Source organism: Manacus candei, unplaced genomic scaffold, assembly GCF_025592945.1.
Source record: "Manacus candei isolate 608988 ecotype Guabito, Panama unplaced genomic scaffold, ASM2559294v1 h1tg000023l, whole genome shotgun sequence".
Taxonomy (NCBI): domain Eukaryota; kingdom Metazoa; phylum Chordata; class Aves; order Passeriformes; family Pipridae; genus Manacus; species Manacus candei.
Window position 1 is genome coordinate 17,729,487 of NW_026138071.1, and position 23,876 is coordinate 17,753,362.

General features: G+C 39.4%; 1 protein-coding gene across 6 annotated transcripts in view; it reads left to right on the top strand.

Moving 5' to 3' along the window:
- Positions 1–23,876, top strand: part of PARD3B (par-3 family cell polarity regulator beta) — a 393,203-nt gene that overhangs the window by 325,063 nt on the left and 44,264 nt on the right. For all 6 annotated transcript variants that reach the window (XM_051786819.1, XM_051786818.1, XM_051786820.1 and 3 more), the window contains one exon: positions 17,129–17,264. In XM_051786819.1, coding sequence (XP_051642779.1) covers positions 17,129–17,264 — 136 coding nt within the window. The remainder of the gene's footprint in view (positions 1–17,128; positions 17,265–23,876) is intronic.

Below are 23,876 nucleotides of genomic sequence, written 5' to 3' on the forward strand. Positions count from 1 at the left end.
AGCTATGGCATCACAGAAGAAGACAGCTTAAAAGTTCAGAACTACTATTCTTCAGACTTTATTTTAATAACATTCAATTTGCCTTCAAACATGATATATTTTTATAAAATAAACTTGCCTTCTGGCCTCGCTTGTATTCTTATAATTTTATGCTATTGGAATGTGCAGTTAAATAGTAGTGATATGTGATTTTTATTTCATTTTCCTCACAAGGTCAGAAAATTGACCAGGATTAGGGGGTGAAGAATTTGGTTAGTGTGATAAGTTGTCTTTTATTGCTGTCTCCACAACTACTTATGTAGGATTAAACAGCAAAACACAAGCTGGCAGAATGCTCTTCTGACCTAATTCTGCACCACAGCACAGATAGGAGACTATCTGCTGATCTATCTGATAAGCATGACTTTGTCAAATCCAGATGTACGTTCAGGAGTGAAAGGAGTGAAACACAGACGAGGCCCAAGAGCTGAGGTCTTACATTTTCTCCAGCTGCCCGAATTCTTTAAGTGTCTTCACTGCTGCAGATGGGGCTGGGGTGCAGGGCTGGGAAGAGGGGGGGAAGCTGCCTGATGCAGTGTGGAATCTACAGAAAAACAAAACTAAAAGCTAAAGCCTTAAACATTACTGGTCAAAGCGAATTGCCTATTTTGAGGACTATATCATCTGTAATGATGCAAGAGAAAAAGACTGGAAATCACGTCCTGATTTCTAAGCTGTATGGCAGAAGATTTGAGAGTTCTTTGTTCAATGTGTCTCAAACTCCTTCCTGGATAGCGACATGATGGGGAGGGGTTTTCTCTGTTCCCACTTTTGCCTGTAAATGTAGTGTATTCATGAATCAATTTTAATGGCTATCCCATTGGGAGTAGTGATTTAGATGGGGGGAAGGGAAGGGTAATTTTGTGCATTAATAGAGGATATACTTTAAAATGCAGAAAAATGAGTGAAAGAAAAATCTTATGGTCAGTGTCCTTAAGTTAGTGATAGAGCACATCCATGAGGTTTTAAACTTTGACATTTGCAGAAAAAATATAGCAGATGGAAGCGATCTTTCCTTCTGCCAAGTCTTGGTGGGCTGGTTTGCTTTCCTCTCTAGGTGAGACAAGCGTACAGAGCTGGACTGGATACAGCATACCCATCTATCTCCTGCTCCAAGAATGGAAGCTGTGATCCACGTTTGTGCTTGGTTGGCAAGCTTATGAAGCTGAGGACTAGAGAAGTGAAGGGATGTTTATCTTACACTGTAATATCCTACAGTAGTAATTTTGTAGGCTGCAGTCTCACAGGTATTTTGCACTTCTTACAGTTACCTGACACGAAAAAAAGCTTGACCCTGTTTGTCCAGTATCTCTATCATGTGCTTAGCTCGTCTAAATAAAAAATGTATTCTGTCTGTAGTGACTTTAAACAACATTGAGGCTCACAAACTCTGAAATTGTCTTTGCAGCCTGTGTAGGCGTGTTACATTTGCCTCCTTCCAAGTGTCATTGTCAGGCATCCTGTGGACCAGTATTGTTTCCATATTATCTTGTGCTCCCCCACCTGCTTTTACTGTTTTCGTTGCTCTGCTGTGCATGGGAACAGGACTGTCTTTTCATTACACATCTCTGCAGAGCCTATTGCAAGGAGAGTTGTATCTCTGGTGGAGATGTTGCAGTGGTGTTTTGTCTGCAGGTGTTCCTGAGGCGGTCTTAAAGATTGAAGGCCATCCCAAAATTATGGGGAGGCAAGAAAGATACCTGTCAGAAGCTGGAGTGAGGCCATTCCAGCCTACATGGTTTAGTCTGGCCCTCACTACAGAATTTGAAAAGATCTGTACCTTCATGTATTTGTCTGACCTTTCAGAGGCAGCATATGCCAGTTCTTCCCCTGTGGTCCAAACCAGCTAGCAAGTAACCTGCTTCAGTCCAAAGGTGATGTGTTTAGGTTAATGTTGGTGTGTCCTTCTGAGAGCACAATACCATCCATAAAACCCCAAAGCTTCAGAGCTTGCTTTTCTGCAGGTCTGCCTTCAAAACATGAAGCAAACTGTCCTGCAACAATGCCAATTACTGACTCTTGAGAACATCCCTAAGTAGTGGTCACACCCTCATTTCAAAGGCAATATGTGGGGCCATTATCTGAGCAAATACAGTGCATGTCACTGAAAATGCATTGATGATGATGAATTCTGGTTACTGATGACTGCAGCCAGATACAGAATGATGAGTAGAGGGTAAAACATTAGCCCTTAAGCTCTGTGAGTTGTTATCTGTAAACAGGTCAGGGTTTCCTAAGAGCTCAAGGGAAAAACAAAACAAAAAAGAAAAGTGGGAGTCTCAGGGAAGAAGTGAGGAAATAAGGAGACAAGGAAAGAAGGAGTAACAACACTAAACAAAGCATTCTTGGGGGGAGGGGAAAAGCAGATTAAAAGATTTTAAAAGGAAAAAATTAAGGATTGAACAGTGACAGGAGCTTCTCTTTGCAGACTGGCAGAAAGATGTTTGTGTGTAAAAGAGTTAATTCAGGTTTGAAAAAGTCCAAGAGTTACAGAAAAAGTTGAATTGCTTGGTTACTTAGAATCCTTCAAGGAGAAACATACAGGAAAACTATGGAAAAAATACACTGCTAGAAATATTCTTGATGTGCTGTTGGATGAGTGCATTTGTGTTTGAAAATGCTACCATGTCAGTATTTGGTTTAGTGTCCTGAATGTCATTGTTAAATGGGGTTAACTTGTATGAATCTGAAAGAGTTCAAGATTCTCTTTTTTTAAGTAACTTCTGCTCATGTGACACTCCTATATGCTGCCTTTCAGTAAAAAACGTGGAATTCCAGAGATACGCCAAGGTTTGATAAAGTTACCCTTCACTAATACAAATACCTTTTTTTGGAAATACAGGCAGTTTCAGGTCCCCTCATTTTCATCAACTGGTGTAAGCACAACATATTTTGTATACTTACAGTGGAATCTTAGCACTAGAAGCAGAACACATCTCGATTTGCAAAACAGGGATGGGTGATACTTCCCCTACCTGCTTCCCTGCTGGATAATACCAAACGAGTGATTATCCCTTGCCTGTGCCATCGCTGACCACGGCAAGCATAGCCAGCTCCCCTCCATAATGAGCAAAGGCCCTGCAGTGGGTGCATTTGAGTTGCTGCAGCTGGGGTTCTGTGCTGCCCTTGCTGCAGTGCCTCCATCCACTGTTCCCAGCAGGGCTAGCAACAGGGACCTTGGCAAACATCCTCCCAACAGGGAATTTCAGAAGTGATCTGAAGCTGCAGTATACACATGCCCTAAGCATCAATGGTGGGTTCTTTTATTTATTCATCTTGTTCATGTTACCAAATAGAGGCAACAAAAGAAGGTATTAGTTTTCTTAGTCTTGACTCAGAATACCTTTGCCATTAACCACTCCGTCTGCCCAATCTTTTCTGTAGCACTCGCTTGTCAGCTTTGACCATGTTCCCCAGGGTGAGATTTCTTCTCATTTTATAATGAGGAACAGGATGTTCAGGTTTTTCTGTGTGTTGCCACCAAACCAATATTACAGCCAGACTCAGCAGCAACGATGGCAACACGCAATAATAACCATCCCACATGTGATTTAGATTAACTGCTCTTCTGTTTAGTTCATATAATGCTTCAACAAATGATCTGATTTGCTGTTTTCACGTAATCCATCATTAATTCTTTGAGTTACAAAATTACATTTTTTAGTAGCAGATGGAGAGAGATGGGCTCCCCTACCTTCAGAATGGAACTTCACTTTCTGACTGCAGCTATGTCACTTTATTTATCTGGTTTTTACTTTAAATGTAGTTTCCTTTTACAAGTATGAGGATTTTGGGGAGCAGTAATGCTTCTAGTAGAAATGTTATCTTTAAGGCTGCTTTTAAGCATAGGGGGAACTGAGTAGTAGTCACTGGTTGCAGACCTCTGGCTCTGCTGGTGAGGGGGGAGAGGAGTGGGTGTTTTGGCAGCATGCGCAGACTACCTCCTCCTCCATCTGAGGAAGCTGCTCTTGTGGCTGCCAGAGAAGCCTCTGGGCTCTTAGAGGACAGCCATGGCACCCACATGACTCCCATCAGTGGTGGCAGCAACAGGAATAGGAGCCGTAATCTCAGCACTCTTCTACTACGGGCAGTGCAGGAGAGCAAGTAGGAGCTTTGGGAAGTCAGAATTGTTTCCAGGGTTTGTGCAAAGGGAGTAGAGGTAAAAGTTGCACAAAGACAGGCGAGGCTGTCTCCTTTCCTTCCTTTCCATGCATGAGAGGTGCAGAAGCTCTGCACTCCCTCTTCCCCAATCTATCAGTCCTTTGCTAATTGTCTTCCCCCACCTAAAACCTTCTGGTCCTTGCCTGCTCTCCTCCCTTTTTCTCCCCACAACCTATTGAAATCTTCCCTGCCTCCCTCTGAACCTTGCTCTGCCATTGCTGAATTGCGTTTTGTCACCCCACAAATGAGAACAAATTAAACTACTTTATCTCAATCATTTGGGCAGCAAAATGCAATTTGCTTGTGTTGCTGCAGATCTTTGAACCAACTCTGGTCTGGACACTTTTATCACTTCGCAATCTAATCTGCTGAATATCTCAGATCCTCTTGCATTGAAAGAAAATGGGTTTTTTAGACAAAATTTTTTAAAAGCCAACTGTGAATTTATGCACACACAAACCCACAGTGATATACATGTCCTCATATATCTCTATATGTATGTATGTACATGTATAATAAATAAAAAATACATATAACACTTTGAAAGTCCACACCTAACTTGCTAATGTCAGCTACAGTTGATGGACAGCCAAGGCAGACTCTTTTTATAGTCCATTTCTAAAATGAAACTATAAATTTTAAACCCAGGCTTCATCATTACAGAGAAAAAAGCTTTTTCAGCCTATTGATGAAATATAACATTTGATAGGATTTATGAGGCCCAGATTCAGGAGGATAATTTGCAGAGCACTTAAAGCTCCTTTTTCCTGCCCTTTACCTTCCCTCTTCTCAAATACACATACCAAAAAAAGCCATTAGTAATGAAAAATTATTAAGGAAGATTTTTCTTGATTCCATACAAATGTCAATTTGAGAGAGAGAAAGAGGAAGAAAACAGTTGCAAGAGCTCTTACAGTAAAGGGGTCTAAGTAGAGCCAGACTGATTATATGAGAGGAATACTGGCTTTTACTGATAAATACATGGTGTGATTATTTGCTGTAATACAGTCATTTGTAATGTGTCTCCATGTGTATGTGATTTTTAATAGTACCGGATGGAATTTATTTTTTTATCACATTGAGATATTCACAAACCAGCCACATAAAGTTAAAAATAAAACTGATACCCAGCTTCTTGGTATCTTGATAAAGTTTCCTTCTGGCTTGTATTACCAGAGTGATAATTTCAGAGGAAAAACATCTTCTGTAACTTGTGATCACAGTATCTGTCAAATGGTAGGAAATGAAGAAAACTGCCAGACAGTGTCAGATTTATTAACAGCTCTAAGAAAACCAAAATTAATGCATTTTCTCTTCTTTGATGGGTTGAAATGTCCATGTGCTGTACTTATCTTAATGGACAAGTGAAGGAAGTAGCACTCATCAATTAAGTTTCTAATTAAGCTGACTACAGCTTAGTCTGGAGCACATGCAGGAATAGTATCTGCTTACCAGGCTGTACCCTCAAAGGTGTTGTGGTGGTTGTTAAGGAGCGCTCATCCCACAGATGCCAGGAGCAAACCAGCTTTATGCTGCCTTCAGGAACATGCAGCCAACCACTGGACCATGGAGCAGGGAGTCCCATAGGGCATGGAGGGGAACAGCCACAGAAACCCAGGCTGTGCCTGTTGTGTGAGGGGAGTTGCTGACTTAACTTCCATTGGAAAACTGTATTTCTACCTGTTCATAGACAATCTTCAACCATTTGGGTTGAAAATGCCTATGCAGGAGGAGTGCTGAAGCTGATGACAGCTGTTTTGAGGGGGCCTGGAAGGAGAAAACGAGGGGTTGTTTTGTCTGTGCAAAACGTGAAAAGAAGCGACATATCTTCTTTCAACAAGAATCTGTAGTCTTTCCATACGCTGGAATGGGGTCTTTATATTTTGGAAGGGAACGCAGCCTAGTCTTACACCAGACTGTGCCTTTTGCCACCCCTTGAACGGTGACAATTTGACTAAGTTATAAGATTTAGAGTACTTCCCACACACATGATAGAAACTTGGCTGCTAACTTCACCAAAAGTGCTTGTCCTTAACTGCCAAAGCCTATACATGTTTTTTCAGCAATAGGTTCTCCAGGCTACAGGGACCAAAGAGACTCCTGTTGCAGTAATGAAGGATGAGGTGTCATGATCAGTGTTCCCATATCCTTACACTCTCCCTTCCACAGAGGAAAAAGGTGAGCTGATTCAAATGCAAAACACTAAAAAATGCCATGGAGGGAAAAGACAAAAATACAAACAGAGGAGAGGCTGGAGCAGCTAGAGAATAAAAGGGATTGCTAGGACAGACCATAGTTGTGGACATTATGTGAGTGCTTCAGAGTAGAGAGAAGTTTACTAGTACTGCAAGTTTGATGTCTGTTAATGTGCCAGACATGGGCATGCTCATTTGACCCAGTGCAGAGTGGGAGAAAGGCTGTTGGGTGTCCCATGCCACCTGAAGTGCCATTCTCACTGGCAGGCTGCTTTGGGAAGTGCTTCTGGGAGATGGGACTGAAGGATTGCTGATGAAAGGAGAGCTGCCTGTGGGGCAGAGACTTGCTTGTACGGAAAGCCAATAATGGGTGGAGGAAATCGGCATCCTTGGCTGAAAGGTATGAAGGGAAAAACTAACGTCAGGATGAGAACCGGGAATTGAGGCAGCAAGACAAAAACAGATGTGAAAGGACTTGTAAGGTGTGTTTCTAAACATAGCAGTTGAAACCATATGAGAATCATTGTGTAGAGACAGAGATGGGCCTGAACCAGAACAGTTGCTTTAGCATTTCTGGTACTTCCCAGCCAAATGTCCAGCGACAGACTCACTCTTCTTTTCCCAGGTGAGGTATGCTAAGAAATGATTTTATGTAGTTTGGAGATTCCGTTACTTCATTTTTTCCACTTTAATTTAACATTTTTTTGTTACTAATAGAGAGTAATGCTTACCTTCAATGTTAAGCACCTGAAATTCAGCCCTGTCTTCTCCAACTGGAAAAGTGGGAGTAATTTCCCATCAGAGATGCAGTGGGGCTGCAGCTATAAGAAGGAGGAGCTAGAAAAACAGTGCATGTTTGGAAGACCAGGAGCTTCTACTGCCCGCATAATACAAAGTAATAAAGTTATGCTGCTAACTTTAGGCCCCTGAGTTCAGAAATACTTCCCCAAAATGCAGTTTGGTTATACAGTGTTTAATTCTGTCAATGGGGAGCTTGTGATGAAAGCTAGTTGAAGGAATGTGCGGTCCCCAGTCTTCGCAAGCGTGAACAAAACAACTGTGCTTTGAGGAGCCCAGCTGCACCAGGCAGAGGTGCCCAAGGAGGGAGGCAGCTGGAAGGGAAGACAATGTGGCCTTGAAGGCAGCAGAACTTTGCAAAAATCCATCTACCACTTCAGCATCTGGCAGGGTTTTTGTTGAGCAGTAACCACAAGCTAAATTTACCATATATAATTCCTGAGAGAAACTAGTAGTAACTGATGTTTTGATTTTTGAGTCTGTTCCTATGAAACTGCTCAAATCTCAATTGTATTTTGAAAATACTGCCCTATCAGAGAACCAAAATGAGTTTACCTTCAGGGTTGTCCCCACGGTAAGATTGTTATAAAATTTTTAGCCCCTTGCACTATTACAGTGTAGAAAATACAATTAAGCCCATTTCACTTGCACATCTGTTAAATGTTTCATGTGTCATTTTAGTATATATTCTGAATAAGTGAACTTTGGATCATTATACTGGAGATAGGATGTTCTGAAGAGTGCATATGGATTATACCCCTCTGTGAGAAGCCCCGTGTGTTATAAGTCATTCGAGCTCACTCAACAGTGCTTCCATTTTGCTGTGCCTTGCACTCCGAGCTAGTAAAGTGTGTTAGAAATAATTTCATTTGTTGTCTGTGCTTTTCTTTAGGTTGTAGTTGGAACATTAAATGCTTTCCATAAAAGGCTTACACGCTTCACCTTGCATGTGCCAGTGGCTTAATAAGAACATCTGCTGTCTTTCTGTAGCAAATCTGATGATTTTTCTATGCACGTATATTTATTTGTACATATAAATAGAATCCAGGCACTGTTAGATGCGTATGGAAGTCTACATCAGATTGAAATGGTAACATATGAGGTTTTCTGCAGTTGCATTTTTGAAGTATCAAGTTAAAAACAAAGCTGTGAAGTAGCCAGAAAACTTTTTATTTCTGCAACCAAAGGCATATGCTTGTACAGCCTAAACTAATTAGGTCTCTGATATGTTCTTAGAGTGGTCAGTATATCGTGTTGTATCGTTGTCTGCGAGTTGTTTTTTCATTATAGTTGGGCTTTTACGCAGCAGAAAGTAGGAAAGCATTGCTCCAGATGTCTGGCTCCTTTCACCGATTTTGTTGCTGTCTACAGCAAAATTTGAGGTTTAACTCTACAGTGCAAATTCCCTTTGAATCTTTGGATACCCTTAAACAGTATAGTACTGGAATATGTGTAAATGTCTACAAAGTACAGTGATTGGAGTGGCTGGTTTAAGAGGAGCTATAAAATGGTTCCAGCTGGAGTGCATTCTTGAGGTAAGCTCAAAATGCACTCCAAATTGTCAGCACACTGCTCAGGAAAAACACAAGAAACAAATCATCTTTAGTGTGCTTTGCTTCCCTTAATGCACATAAGAATAGTGTAAATGGAAGCTGGTCAATTTTCAACAGTTTGTGTAAAATTGTCCCTAGGTTTTGCTTCTGTACTTCAACCTTTGTGCATAAATGCATCACACTGGGTTGTAAGTATACCTGTGTGTATTTCTGTGGTCATAATGCCATCTATATTTCAATAACTATTGTGTATCAGTCCATTAATATTTATATGGAACGGAGAGCTTTGGTTCTTGCAATTTTTAATAAACATTGATGGTGTTACTAGTTTATACAGAGCATTCAATATGCTCCATCAAAATGGCAGCTCTAATTAGGTTCCTTGAATTAGCTAATGGATTTTGAGAAAGATAGCTTACAAAGCTCTTACAGCTGTCCAAGATATTCCTGCCATGGCAGAAAGACAAAAGGCCGCTGGAAGCTACAGACTTTAAAGCTTTGGAAATGCAGCTGACAGTTAAAAAAGATAAATTACATTTGTATTTTTTTCCCGTAAAAGTCCTATTGCTGAATTAATGTTATCCTTGTAGTGACCATTCATTAAAAACACCCAAAAAAAGCCAACTTCATAGTTGGGTGTGTTTTGGCTCTGAGATCTGTGCTTTTCCCTGATGCTTTGCATATGGTGTGAATTTTTTTTTTATTAAATGTAAGCTATATCTGTCACAGAATTACAGACACAGAGACTTTTTTTCTTTTTTTAGTTGAGGTTGAGTTTTCTACCTAGACCAGGTATTAAAAAAGCAACCCACACAGAGGATTAGTTGCCTCCACTTTGACGATGGCGTAGATTGGCATGTGTGAACAAAGAGCAGGATGATATAGTCTCTAGTGTGAAACTTGGAGAGGTAATTTCTGGGAGAGAATGGATAGTTACTCTGGGCTTTGTAGTTTTCAACAAAATCTGTTTTAGAACATGAGCAGAAGCAGCTACTGTGAGCAAATTTGTAGACCTTCGATTCTTTTCTCAGAAGGGAGTGCAGAAATTAAGACTGCACTGAATTGTCACCTTCTCTCCCTCCTGCTTTTGCTTTGTGTGTGGTAAAGAGAATTCCTGAGGGACTGTTGAATGGCTAATTCATTGGAAGTCTGTAAAGTACTTATTATTTCAGCTTTAGCGATAAGTTGAATAAACTTATTGCAAAAAGCAATAGCCTACAAGTGAAAAAACCTAGCTTCCAGTTGCAGGCAGGTGTGATAGCCATTAAGAAATAGAGTTACATTTCTACACAAGAGTTTAGCATTCAGCATTTGCTTTGTTGAATTGTTAAAGCTGCTGTAAATGGGGTTTGGAGGGTTGAAAATCTGCTCTGTGTTGATGTGACCTATCTATTGTAAATATGCCAGCTGCTTTACATCAGTAAAGTAAAATAACCCTTCCCAAGCTGTGTTGTAATACAAAGTGCCAAAAAAGGCAATTTAAGTACTTTGCTGTGTAAATCCAGATGAAATTACCTTGGAGAGAAGGCCTTCAATTATGCCTCACACGTGACTTCTGCATGATGGATAAAAGGCATAATTGATATCATCTTTAGTGAAGAAACCAGAAACCGTTGCATTGTCTAGAGGCTACTGAAAATACCAGGAAAATCTGTTTTTCATTATTTTCATTGTGTATTGTTTATAGAGAGTTTGGTTGTTGTCAGCAGCTGAGTCCCTAATCTCCCTGCTTTCCTAGCCCTTCGGAGACAAGTGCACATCTCAGATCAACAAGACAGCAGTAAACTGGTCCCATGCCAGAAACAGACATTGCCATTAACCAGCCTGAACTGTAAAGACATCTCTTTTTTTATTATTAGTTAAAATCTGGTGATTGCCTTCTTTGATGAGGCACAATACATTCAGAAGAAAAAAGAAAAAAAGAAAGTCTTTTCTTTAAAAGAAAGATGACAGTTTGGCTACAAACAAGAAAATGTCTGCCTTTTTTTTCTTTCCTTTCTACTTGCTTGCAAATAACCTAATTCTGTTGAGAGTAGCACATACCATGTCTGCTTCCAGTGAAGTCAAGCCTCAGCATGCCAGTTTTGTTTCCATAAAACAACAAATTGGAGTATACCTCCTGTTATTTCTGGCCAGCTGTAGTCAACTATAAGTTACAAAGGAGAGTAATGGAAATGAAAAGTGGCCTGGTTTGAAAAGATGATGCTCATTTGAATGTCTAGGCCATCTGCCATGACAAACAGGAAAAGGTGGTGTGTGTCATGTGAAGGGAGGGAAACATAAAAGGATACTTTGTGTCAAGCCACTGAGATATTTTATAAACAGTTTGGAAAAACTGAAAGTGATACAAATCTGTTGGTCTCAATCTTCAGATGGCTCTTTTGAGGCTACTATAAACATATTATGGGCTATTTGGGGAAAGAAAAGGTTAATGACACTGCTAATTCATATCATGCCAGGTTCTCTTTCCTTCTTTCTTCCTAATGAGTCTGTAGGAACCTGAGAATATCATCTTCTCTCTTTCCACTAAGCTCCTAATGTCAAGAGGTCAGTAGTGATGCTACAGGGTCAATGGGACTCAATTTACATCCAGACAAATGGTAGTCATGTGCTGCCCTAGGAGGCTTTGACCTTTTGGACAGAAGTGGTTGTACTGCTTTTATGTTAGCCTAAAGAATTGAAAGGTGACAGCTTATGTACAGCTGAAGCACATTTATGATTTTTTAAAATATTGTAAAGCAGATTGAGGTTCAGGGACTTTAATATACAGGTTCAAATAAACTCAAGCATAAATAGCTTCTTCAGTGTCACTTGTTTTTCTGCAGTTTATTTATGATTCTTTATATGTATTTATGTACACAGAGAGAAACATATCCATCCAATGCTTCTCACATCAGCCCATCTATACAGACCTTCTCAGATAGTCCTGTCTAAATGCAACAGGGCTCAAAGTCATCTTAGAGTCACTTTGCACAGGTGTCCAAATCAAGTGTAGCCAATCAGGCTGGCTTTGAGTGAATATCAAAGAGTGAATCTGGAACCTGCAAGGCAATATCAGTGGTGTCAGCAAGGTATTTCTGACAAGTCGTTCCCTACAATGCCGTTCCTTTAAGCAAGTGCATATGAAAACAACAAATGTTCTTTTCTCTCTAAAGTCTCTTTCTCTTGGTGGTGACAAAGATGAAAGCTGAAATATTGTAGAATTATGTTCTTATAATTGATTTTCTTTTTATCACTTCCCACCATTCTTTTTATTCCCTCTTACTATTGAGGTTGCAGAAATATCTTCATGAGCAATGTAATACTTCAGGGTAGAAAGACAAGGGCTGGAACTGAAAGAGTAACTTACTCAAATATTTATTTGTTATAACTTCAAAATGAAAGTTTTATCCTAAGTGAAAGATATTCTTACATTCTCTGTTGGACTCCCTTATACTGTACATCTTTGTAGACCACTGTGTTCCTTTCAGTATGTAAAATTAGTTTTGTTTTATACCAGATTGTGAATGGAAGATTGTCCAGTTTCTAGAGTCTGTGAATCACGTTTTGTCTTGGATTTGTTTGTTACAGGAAAATTCTCTAAAAGAAGAATTTTTTTTTCTTTCTTCTTTTTTTTTTTGCTTGTTTTGTTTTAACTTGGGAGCACCAGTTGTTTGCTTAGGGGCTGACAGTCAGCTGGGTGAAAGAAGTGGCTGGCAAAAAAGCAATATTAATGTGTTTAGGAAAACCACCAGAAACAAAATGTCTATTGCCTCCTTAAATATATGTTTATATACAGTAAGTGGTTCATCTTACTCTGTATGTGCAACACTTGTTTTTAATTTTGTGTTATCAAGAAAGCTGCATCAAGAAGTCACTAATTTAAAATTGTCGTTTTAACCTGAATGATGGAAATCCTGATTAGCAACTCAGAGGAAGAACAGAGGGGAGATTTTATTGTGCAAAACCTGAACCATACGTATTAAACGCTGATTATGGTGTTTTGATTCTTTAAAAAAATAACTTGTCTGTCATATTAGATATAAAATGTTATTGCTGTGGTGCTTGTTCATCTGTCTCTTCAGAGATGATGGGACAAAATTTCATAGTCATATTTTACATAATGTTAGAGATAGCTTGAAGCTAAGTCTGTGCCACATTATGGTTTCCTTTTTGTCTTGGGTTGCCTATTCCAGCCGTATCACTTGAGTGACTGTTTCATAGCAGGTCCCTTTGCATTCACAGTGGGCAAGGTGTAACCTGCATAGTGCTTCTGACAGGGGCAGGCACAGGGCAGAGGTTGCTGATTTCTGGTGTTTGTTCACCAGTTGGTAGTACAGCCCCAGCAGCATGGGGTAGAACGATCACTGAGACTTTTTTTATCTTTCTTCCAGGTGAGAAGAAAGTTTTGGTTTTAAGGTCTGTATCTAACAGAACTACAGAATGGCTGACAGGAATGTGCTTTTTCCTCTTTTCAATGTTCATGTTAGATTTAAAAAAAAAAAAAAAACAAAAACAAACAACCCAAACCTTACAGTGTGTGCACCATATTTGAAGAACTGCTAAACTTCTTTTAATATTGTTTATGGCTTGGGATTTTGGACAGGTTTTGTTACTGTTGTTTGAAATCAGCACCTGAATCTTTGCTAAACTCTTTTTGAAGTTTCTCGGAGATTTATTTGCTCACCTAGATATTATTTTAAAACTTCCCAGTATCAGCCATTTCTGAATCAGTCTCCTTACATGTAGCACAACTTTAGGAAATCATTCAGAAATCAATCACAGAATGCAGAGTGGACGGTTCTCTTACAGTCTTGTCGTGACACAGAGAAGTCCGTGGGTAGATTAAACATTAGATCCTGGGAACAGGTGATGATGGAGGGGATCATGTATGTGTGGTTGCAAGGTTCTCTGAAGAACCTATAGCACAGCTGTGGAGCCATGTCAGTGCACAAAATTGTAGATATTATGAGAACTGTAATATTTATATCTCCTCAAGGAGATCACTGCATTAAATGTAAAGCTACTGTAAAAGAAACCTGTCTGCTGTGTTTACTAGGCTTGCTGAAAAGCTTCAATAAGTGTCCTTAATATAAAGTGACTTTGATTGGAGTATTGTTTTTATATTTCCTCTGTAAGTTCAGGTTTCTTTTTAGTGTAAATAGTCATGCATCTGAAACATTTGAACTGGTATTCATCTGCTGTTTCCCTGTCTGAGAACTGCTATCTGATCAAACCAATATTTTTTAATTATGTATTTATAGGCAGATGGGAGAATAGTTTACAGTCAATGTATGATCTTCTCTGCAAATCTTGGAATATTGTGTTGGGTTTTTTTTAATATTGCCTTATCAGTTTCTTTTTTTTATTACTGATGACTTCATTCTGTTTGAATTCAATGCTTCAGTTTCTTTGGGGTAAACTAATAGATTATGTATGCGATATTTGCACAGTGCTGATTGAATTCATCTGGTGAGTTTGAATGTGGTTCATATATTCACATAATTGTCAGGAGCCAACTTGAAATTCAGAACTGTTTCATGAGCATTGCACAGGGCATCATATTTATCTCACTTTACCCAGGAGTGGGTAAAATTTTCATGGTAAGCTAGAATGCAGCTCTTTCAAATGCCAATGTCTTTTACATAAACTGTGGTGAAGAAAAGAAAAAAAAAAAAACCAACCTGTGGAGCTTTAACTGTATCCTGAAAAAGCAAAGCGGATGTACTGACTGACCCTCTTCCAACTTGTTCACCCCACCTTTCTAACAAATTCTGAACATGCTGGCTGTCTTGGACTAGACTTGATTGGTGGCTTGATGATCAAGAGATACTGGAACACTAAGTTTTATGAAAACAAGCAGCTTGCTAGAGAGGCCCAGATGAATGCTCTTTCTGGGGTGAAGCACTGCAGTGTGAACCGTTATCAGACACCAGAGAACCCACAGGAGAGAAGCACAGGAAATCAGACTTCACGGAGCTGCTAGTTTCCACAGAGATTATGCTTGTGTTTTCACACTAATCCAGATGGATAACTTTCCATGTGCTGCTATCTTTCATTCAAATGTTCCTACTCATTCTCATGGTTAGGGTTTGTACTTTAATACAATGTGGCAAAGGTTTGCCAAAGCACAGTATGTCAGGCCCTGTCTTGTAATATATATAATCAACTTGAACTCTGCAGCACCACTTCTACTTGCTGGCTCAATGGGTTTGAGCAGAAAGAAGTTCACCTACAGCAGATCTGCAGTCAGTGAAGCACAGACTGCTGTTACTGTCTCTTACAATTTATCAGTCTCAGATTTCATTTTAAAAGGGGGGGGGGAACCAACAATATGTGTTTTTAATACAATACAATATGTGATATTTTCAGATTACCTCTTCAGACAAAATACCTGGAGGTAGAAAGTGGGTATGTGGCCATTAGGGCACTGGTGGCAGGTGCTAATACAGTTTGCAGAGAGCTGCAGGGAGTCAGATTGGCTGGAATCAAACTAGACCTGTTGCCTGTATTTCAACATTTCCCTGTTAGCTAGTGCTGCTTTGGGCAATGATGTTGGCAAAGCAACTGGGACAATACTTTGGGCCTTATCTGTACGTTAGCAGCCCTAATTAAATGCTTTATCTGTACTCACAAGTAAAGTCAGGGGATTTCACCATTATTGTACTGCTCATGAGCTGTGGACCAAGCTTCACTGTTCTAAGTGATAGTCCCCATTAGCTACACCTCAGTGTTCTGCAAACTGGAAATGGTTCTCCGCTATTTGACAAGAAGTCATGCAAGGAGCAGAGGCATTTATCTGTGGAAGGAATAAAAGGGAAAAGAGAATATACTTTTTTTTCCCTCAGTAGTCCACAGAGTTTGTGCAAGCTTTCTGCGCTGTCTTGGCAGACCATGAGAAAAATTTCATATGCTCTGGAAGAGTTGGGTAAGTCAGCCAGAGAAGCTTGAAACCTCAGGGACTTCATAGAGTACAGTGGATGGATAACTTAGGATCTAGGAAACGGAAGTAATTTGATTTTTCATGGAAACATACTGATGCTGCAAGCAAACATTTCCAATCCTGACTGCATATTCAGTTCCCTTTGCAGCCTACATGGAATTTCCCTTCATTGGCAATTAATTTCTAACTGGTTACTATTGAACTGATAGGTTTATGTCCAGTATTTTGTATGTGCTGTCCAAATTCAGTTTGCTATGCAAATCCTATAAAAGGCTTCCCTAAATTCTGGCATACTCATAGTGGAGTGCAGTGTATCAAGATGCTCCACTGAGTCTGTGCTTATGTGAATAAATCTCTATCTCTGTAATCCACTGTTGGTAAGACAGAGTTAGGGTTGTAGATTAAGAGAATATATGATGGTGTGCTGCAATAACAATGGTTTGAGTTTAGGACCAGCCACAAATTATTGTATGATAATTGCCCATGAAGGCCAGTAAATGCTACTGAGCCATACAATCAGTTTTCCCCCCTAGTGCTGACTAGAGCAGGTCTGGAAATAGCTGCAGGAAACTTAATTTATTAATTTTAAATACGATCGAAATTTTTTGAATTCTTAGCCATTTTCAGTATTTCATTTAATATTTCCAGGTTATAGCTTGAAATTCCACAGTTGTACAAATCCAGCTGTAAGGTTTTAGAAAGCTTACCAGGGTCAAAACCCACAGAAAGGCATGTGTTTAACTAGGTAAACTAAGGAACTCCACCAGCTTTACCACGGCAGTTTGCAGTGTATGCAGTTCAGCATACAAGTGAGTCTTTGTGGATTACTAAGTGGATTACTGTTTAATTACCACTTTAAAAAGGTGGTGTCAAGATTTAATAGTGTGCTTTCCCATCTCTCTTGCCTCCTCTGTATTTTCATGGCTGATGTTTGAGTTCTTTTTATATTTAGGAGAGAGTTTGGTTTTTTATAACATAAAACTTCTTTCTGTGCTTCTCTGTGAATAATAGTTTATTCTTTACCTTGAACAAATGTAATTTTAGGGAAATTCCACATTTAGTGTGGGAGCAAAAGGAAACTTTTTTTTTGTCAGCTTATCATCATCATCATTATTATTAAAATATGATAGCCATTTATAGCTGCTCATAGGAATGTTAAAAGTTTTCTTGTGCTCCCCCATCTGTCTGCATCCATCTGTTGTCTCTTGTCTTGTACTGAAATTGTTAAGTTCTTTGGACAGGGACAGACTTTTTTGAAAACAAGGATCAAGTTCACAATTAGCAGCTTTATTAATATAAGAAAGCAAAAATAAGGGTGATACAGTGGACACTATTCAAGTGAGGAGAATCAAACATAATCCATTTGTCTCAGTTCTAGCAATTCTGTGTGTTTACCTGGTATTAGATATGTGTGTTCATAGAAGTTTTATTTCATTTGCTGTTTGTTTTTTTTTTCTCAGTGGCTGTACAGGTAGTGGGAATGCTGACCGTATCCAGAGGTTACGGAAGGAGTACCACCAGGCCAGGCGAGAAGGTTTACCTTTCTATGAGGACGACGAAGGAAGAACACAGCTGTCTGACTACGACCAGCGTTGGGTAGGTCCACAACGTGATGCAAAGTGCTTTTGCAACAGTCAGGGTTAGCAAAAGGTTTTTGTTTTCCAGAAATCCTGTATCAGCTTAACATGAATTTGGGAAGTCCGTAGAAATGGAGAAATCCTTAATACCAGCCCATCACAGAAAATGTTAATAACAAGAACTTAGCTAAAATTAACTTGTCTGTTCGCTGTGTTTGATTTAGGCCCAGGTTTCCTCTCTTTAGGCCCAAAGAGTATCGAACTGTATCACCAGTGGTAGCATCTGGGCTTTTCAGCAGGATTTATAATACTCTTGCAGTTCATCCAGTGATTCTCTGGGTTAACAAGAGTGTTAGAAGAGCAGACTCTCCCTGTGCTTAGTTGCAAAGTGAGAGGGAGAAAATAGAGGCATGTCTACTCCTACCCTTCCTTCTGCACACTGGACAGTAGCAATCTGGCCATGATACAGCCTCTGTTAACTTTTAAATGTAATAATTTGCTCCTCTCCTATCAAGAGATCTTAAAATATTCTACCAATGCTATAGAACTGTTATAGGCATGCTGTATTCCCTGTTTTACATCTAGAACTCGCACTACACAGAGACATATTATCTACCCCTCTACTGAAGAGTAACCTGTAACCCATGGTAGAATCAGAGGTTAAATCTACAGTGACAGATTTTTGAATGTGTTAAATAAATGCAACAGCTACAGTCTATGAGTACTCAAGAGCTCTGCCTGAGCAGGTTTCAGAGTTGGACTCTGTCTCTTTAGAAGTAATTACAATCAACCAGCATTCAAAAATGTAACTTTGATAAAATGCAGTTTATGCTAAATTTGAAATTTTAGTTTAAAAAAACACAGAATTATGTTAAAATCTCAAGGATCTATATACATGAGAAGTTTGAACTAACGTTGTTGGGTTTAATGTCTCCAAACTATCAGTGTGAATCCTGAAGTGAAATCTGCAATGATTGAGGTTGTAGTCTAAAAAATCCTAAGCAAGACTAGACATTATTGCAATCACAGAGAGATATAGAGTTGAAAGGGGTGTTTTTACATAAATTATCATATATATTTGTTCATTAACTCCAAAACTGTTGTTGTATATATTCCTCTGATTCAATTACCAAAAGTGTCATCTTCAGCAAAATAATTCTTTCCTTGGAGCAGTTAACTGTAATCTACTGCCTTAAATTTTGTGAACCAAATTTGGGAACCAGTGTAGCTGCTATTCTTTTTCTGAATTGCTTTTGTAAACTAAAATAAGAATATGCATCAAATGTGTCTTTCTGTTGAAATACTATGTTGTGTTAAGTGTCCTGACAGCCCTCAGACTAGGTCAATGGTAGCTCTTCAGCAACCTGAGGATTCCTACTTCTTATCTGAAACTGATAAAGCTTTATTGATCCTCAGAGGAGGTTGAGATTTATGGTCCAGTGTAGTTTCACAAGATTCACAAAGGTTTCTTCTAGGTAATCCTTTCTAAGCCTTTCCTATTAGGTATAATGCCCAGAGATTACTGATTTCCAAAACTTTGCTTTTCCTGTGAGGCACGTTGTCCTTAATCAGAGCACCTGAAAGGGCGCTTTAAGTGTCTCAATCTTGAAATGATTAATAATAGTGGCACCAGGATTGTTGTGTTTTGTCCTTCCAGTGCAGAATATTTTTAAATTTTTTTGTTGTGAGGAATGGCAGTCGGCTCAAAAATCAGAGTTTACCTTGAGGGCTTTAATGCTCTGAAGTTTGTTGCTGCAACAGTTCTTCTTGTTGAAGTGGTTTATAAATTTCCAAGACTTCTGGTCTCTTCTCTGCAACAATATCACCCATTGATCCATCCAGCTTTGCTTTCATAGGCACTGTCTTTTAGTCTGGAAAATATTGCAGCCACAGCTTGCTCTCTTTTGACTCATGGCTGAAATTTGTTACTCTTATATATAGTTTTACCCTTAAAATACCTATGTTACATCAATCTATTCAGACAGAAAAGAAGGAACAAAAATAGAATCAAAATATTAAAAAGAAAACAAATGTCTCAAAACATCTTACCACAAGAGTCCTCCAGATATTTTTTTAAGCAAAGCCATCATTCCCACCTCAGGCTGCTGACCCTCAGCAGTACTGTGATAACACAGGCTGAACAACAGCTGATTTTTTTTCTACCTTTACTCATCAGTGAAGATGACTAATTGCCTGATTTTGAATAAATAAAAACTTACTCTAATCTTCAGGATGTCAGGTCTTTCTTTAAAGAGTCAACAGACAGCTGAGGAGGAGGAAAACCTTCTGCTATAAGTTTTCTTCCTTCCCACAGGAGGTTATGGCACCAGGGAAGCTGCAGCTGGAAAAGAGATACTGGGTCTCTCTATATATTTTTAAGACTCGATTAGTTCTATCCTTGCTTTTCTCAGTCAACTGTTTTACTTAAGCCAACTTTCCTACAAGATGTCTTTCTAATGTACAGCAGCTGCTGTAATCACTTCCCACCATCTCATGAAACATGCAGATAAGTTGGGAAAAGCAGAGGATAATTTGAGAAGACACTATCCCATCGCAAATCAGCAGCCTCAAAAATGGACCCTGGGTCTTGTTCTCCAAAATAGTATCTAAAAACTCATGAGGCAAATTTCTATCTGATAAAGCTGACATTGACAAGTGGCCTTTAGCTGACACTGTAATGGGACAAAATTTCTAATAGAAGGGGTATTTCTAACAATCTACTTTTTTTAAGTGGGATAAATCAAGTTAAAGTGCAGAGCCGGCTGAAAAGCTAGCATTGTAGGGGGAAATGATCTCATGACAGGCAATTGGGATCCATAAATGTTTTAAAAATAAGGTCAAAAATTCATTTTAAATAGGCCTGCTATTCTCTCATCCATTCCTCCCCCTGCATCCATTTTCCAATTCTTCTCTGTTCTTCTCATCTGTTGCTGGATGAATTTTTGCTCTCTTGCGCCTTCATTCTGCTCTCTCTTCCCCACAGTCTGTTCTTTTTCTTTTTGTAAGGACCTGAATAATTCAGTTTAGTGTGTCTCCATAAACAGACGCATGTATATAGCACTCTCTGTGCTATAAAGCCAGATCCTTTGAAATTCTTTTCCAGTTCTATCGTGCTTCCATTTGTTGTTGAGTTTTGCATCCTTTGGACTTGCCCCTTGCCCCCCTTCTCCCACCCTCTCTTTTTAGGTTTACGACCAGGATAAATGATAAGCCAAATTCTGTAGAGTGGATCACAAGGCTTAAAGTAGACCTCAGCTAGTTAACCAAAGGACAGGCTGATGATAAGTATAAATATTGTCTAGGAAAATGAATGCCTATTGTTGTCAGTGTAATGTGAGATTAGCCTAAAATTTTCTGACAGCTAGAGTATATTATGATGTATCAGCTCAAAAAAGAGTTTAGGCATGTGCACACATGCTCATGTCTTAGTGGAACATCAGATATTCAAAGTAGTCATGAATCTATCCAAGACAAAGCTAATCTGGGTCTACTGAATGAGGCAGAGGATGTTTACTATTATCATAGCTGCAGTATCCGTCAGACCCTGAGAGAACTATGTAAGCCATAAGCTTCAAGAACTTAGTATCTCTAGGAGTTGGAAGGCTTTTTCATAGGCACTCTTTTTCAGGGCTTTAGAGTCACAGCCTAATAGCAGATCATAAGAAATAGCTAAGGAGCTGTCAAGACAAAGCTGTGCACTTAGCATCTGCACTTGTATTTAAAGGCATTTAAATAATGAGGAATTAATCATCTATTTGAGGATTTACTTGGATTGTCTTACAGACTTTGTACAAATCCAGTTACTTAAAACATCAATTCTTTCCTTCAGGGTGGCAGCAAATCCTTGAAACTTTATCTTTTTAAAGTACATTCAAGGATTGCATGTAATACCAGCCACATTGCAAAGAGTTCTTCACCTGTTAGTGACTACATCTGCTTCAGTGTACCAAACCTTGTGTTAACTGGGTCTAAAAGTCATTTCCTTATTTGCAGATCAGATTTGAAAGCTTGTAAATAACCTAAAGATACAAGAAAACCTGTCTTTGGATACTAGCTGTGAACATTTCCGTTGAAACAAATCCGTAATGTACTGAGTTTTGTCAGTTCCATGTTGAGAGTATGAAAGAAGAATCATGCCTGTCTGTGCTAAAGGCCAAGTACTTTATTGTGTGCCTGGCAGGGTTCCAAGCCTAAAAATCAACCAGAACAAAGAAAGGAGCATTAATAACTGCATTATTTTTCCATAATGTGTCAAAGGGTTCTGCACTTGCTTCAGGATGAATAAGGAGCTGTTTGTACTTTTCATGATCAATTAATTCCAGGTTCAGGATGTTGCATTTCAAATAGGTTAGGTTCCCAAAACACACAAACGTTTGTGTTGGACCATGGTTAGAAACCAAAATTCCAACTTCTAGAATAGTAACATTCCTGTCTTCTAGTGCAATGGGAGAAGCTGACAATTTTATGTACTATGTGAAACCATATAGCAGAAACTGATGAAAATTCCAGACTTGGAGTCCATAGACTATTAGTAGAAAACATTAAATTAAAAAAAAAATAAAAGGACAGTAGCTTACTTAAAGTATAGCTGCTTTGAAAAACATGGATAAGAATTAATTGTTGTTAAAATATTGAGTACGCAAAACAGTGTATTAGGATATATGATTAACTTACCAATCAAGAACTTTTTATGGTCACTACTTATGTCTGCATAATGAAGATTTCAGATTGGGGTGTATTCTACAGAGCTGTCCAAACTAAGCAGAGTGATTTTTAAATGTGCAGGCCAGCTTTTGGGGGGAAATTATTTGGGAAAAATCCCTGCCAAACCTCATGTGAAAAATAAACTATTCCAAATGGCACATGCAAGGAGAGCCAAATTCACTTCCATTAATACTAGTAATAAAGAGTGACTCCTATAACTTGTTTGGAGTCATTCCTACTTACACAAAGGTTGGATTTGGCACAGATTATCTGAACCAGAAGGGAGCCTGAAATGTTCATGTCTTCATGCATGCACTATGTACATGCTCTTATTTACCAGGGGAAACAGTTCCAGTGCCATATGTCATCTTAGCAAAGCCCACTGGTACTGTTTATATCCTACAATATTATGTGAATTCCAGAAATATATCATGCCATCCATTCCACAAGGTGCCCCATCACACAGCTGCTTTTTGTTGTTTTCCAAGTCAGGGGGGTGATTCTGGAGGGAAAAACATTAGGCATTTCTCTTATTTCATAGAAGTAGTTGAAGGAAATCAGAGAAAAACACGCAGTGCTGCCAGGCTGTGGCCATCCTTGCAGGCTCACAACACTGAGAGATTCTAAATTAACACATGTGCCTGCAATCATGTCTCTTGCAGTTAGGATAGGTTCTTCTGATGTTGCCCAAACAGAGAACTTGAGTGGGGCATCACGGAGATCATGACAGCTGCCACAGATCATCTTGATATGATATGAAGGGCCCTAGAGGTTTTCCACTGTATATATTTTGCCTAATTTGCCAATATGTTAAGGGAGGCAAGACACAAATCTCCAACTGGTAATTATTTTGATGAGGGGAATTCATGAACAGGTACCCCATGCTGTTTAGTATGCTGAACAGTTACTGCATTTGTGCATATAGTCAGCCCTTAGCTCTGCAGCCTTCATGCTATGGGGCACAGCTGAATGGGCACAGAAACAGCCTTTTTGGAGCTAGGCTGCAATCTGGGTTGACTGCAGTTCTGAGTAGCACAGTAGCTGGCTCTTTGTAATTTGCTTCTGTTTTGGCAAGCTTCTGCCAGTATAGGCTTTAACAGGTTTCTGCCTACTTGTTGATCACTCTGTAGATAGGGGACTGTGTGGCCCCTTGCCCTGAGCATGTGTGCACACTGTCAAATCTCAGGCAAGCATCACATGGGGAAGCTGGAAGAGGACTCAATTTTTAACACCGAGGCCTCGCTCTTGGGGTTGCTAAAGCCAGTATTTGCTCTTTGAGCCTTCCCTTACTTAGGCTCAGTGATACGTACTTCTCCATGACAGCTTGATCCCAACCCCTAGCAACTCAGTGCCCCACATACCACAGAATCAAATACAGCTGCTCACAGGTCCGACTACAAGGGAGGGGGGAAAGTAGGTTTCCTTTTAAAATTGACCTCCTCTTCCTCAGGCCATTACTGAGAGGTCTGCTTCAACTTCTGGAAAGGGGCCCCAGTTACTACAACACTCATTTTTTTTAATTACAAGACAAGTCTGTAATACCGTTGAAATTCATGTCTGAAACTAAGCATGTGCTTAGGTATTTATTGGATCAGGCCTGAAGTCAGGCCTCAAACCTTACCCTTTCTTAGGCACAAGCTTTGGCCTTTACTACCAGGTATCTGGTGTATTTATCAAATAGATGCCAACTCAGTTGACTTCTCTTTTCAGTTCTTACAGTTTAATCTCCCTAGGTCATGTTCATGTTCAGTGTGTTGCTGATTAAAAAGAAATCTCTTCCCTAAAAAATACCAATGATCTAAAGAGTTGTCTGGCTACTGGCACCCCCTTTCCTAAAGATGCTGGTCACTGTCCAGCCGTGCCTGCTAGGGATAACATCCCGCTAAAATAGAGACTGGTTTGGACAAAGGACTGCAAAATTTGTCCA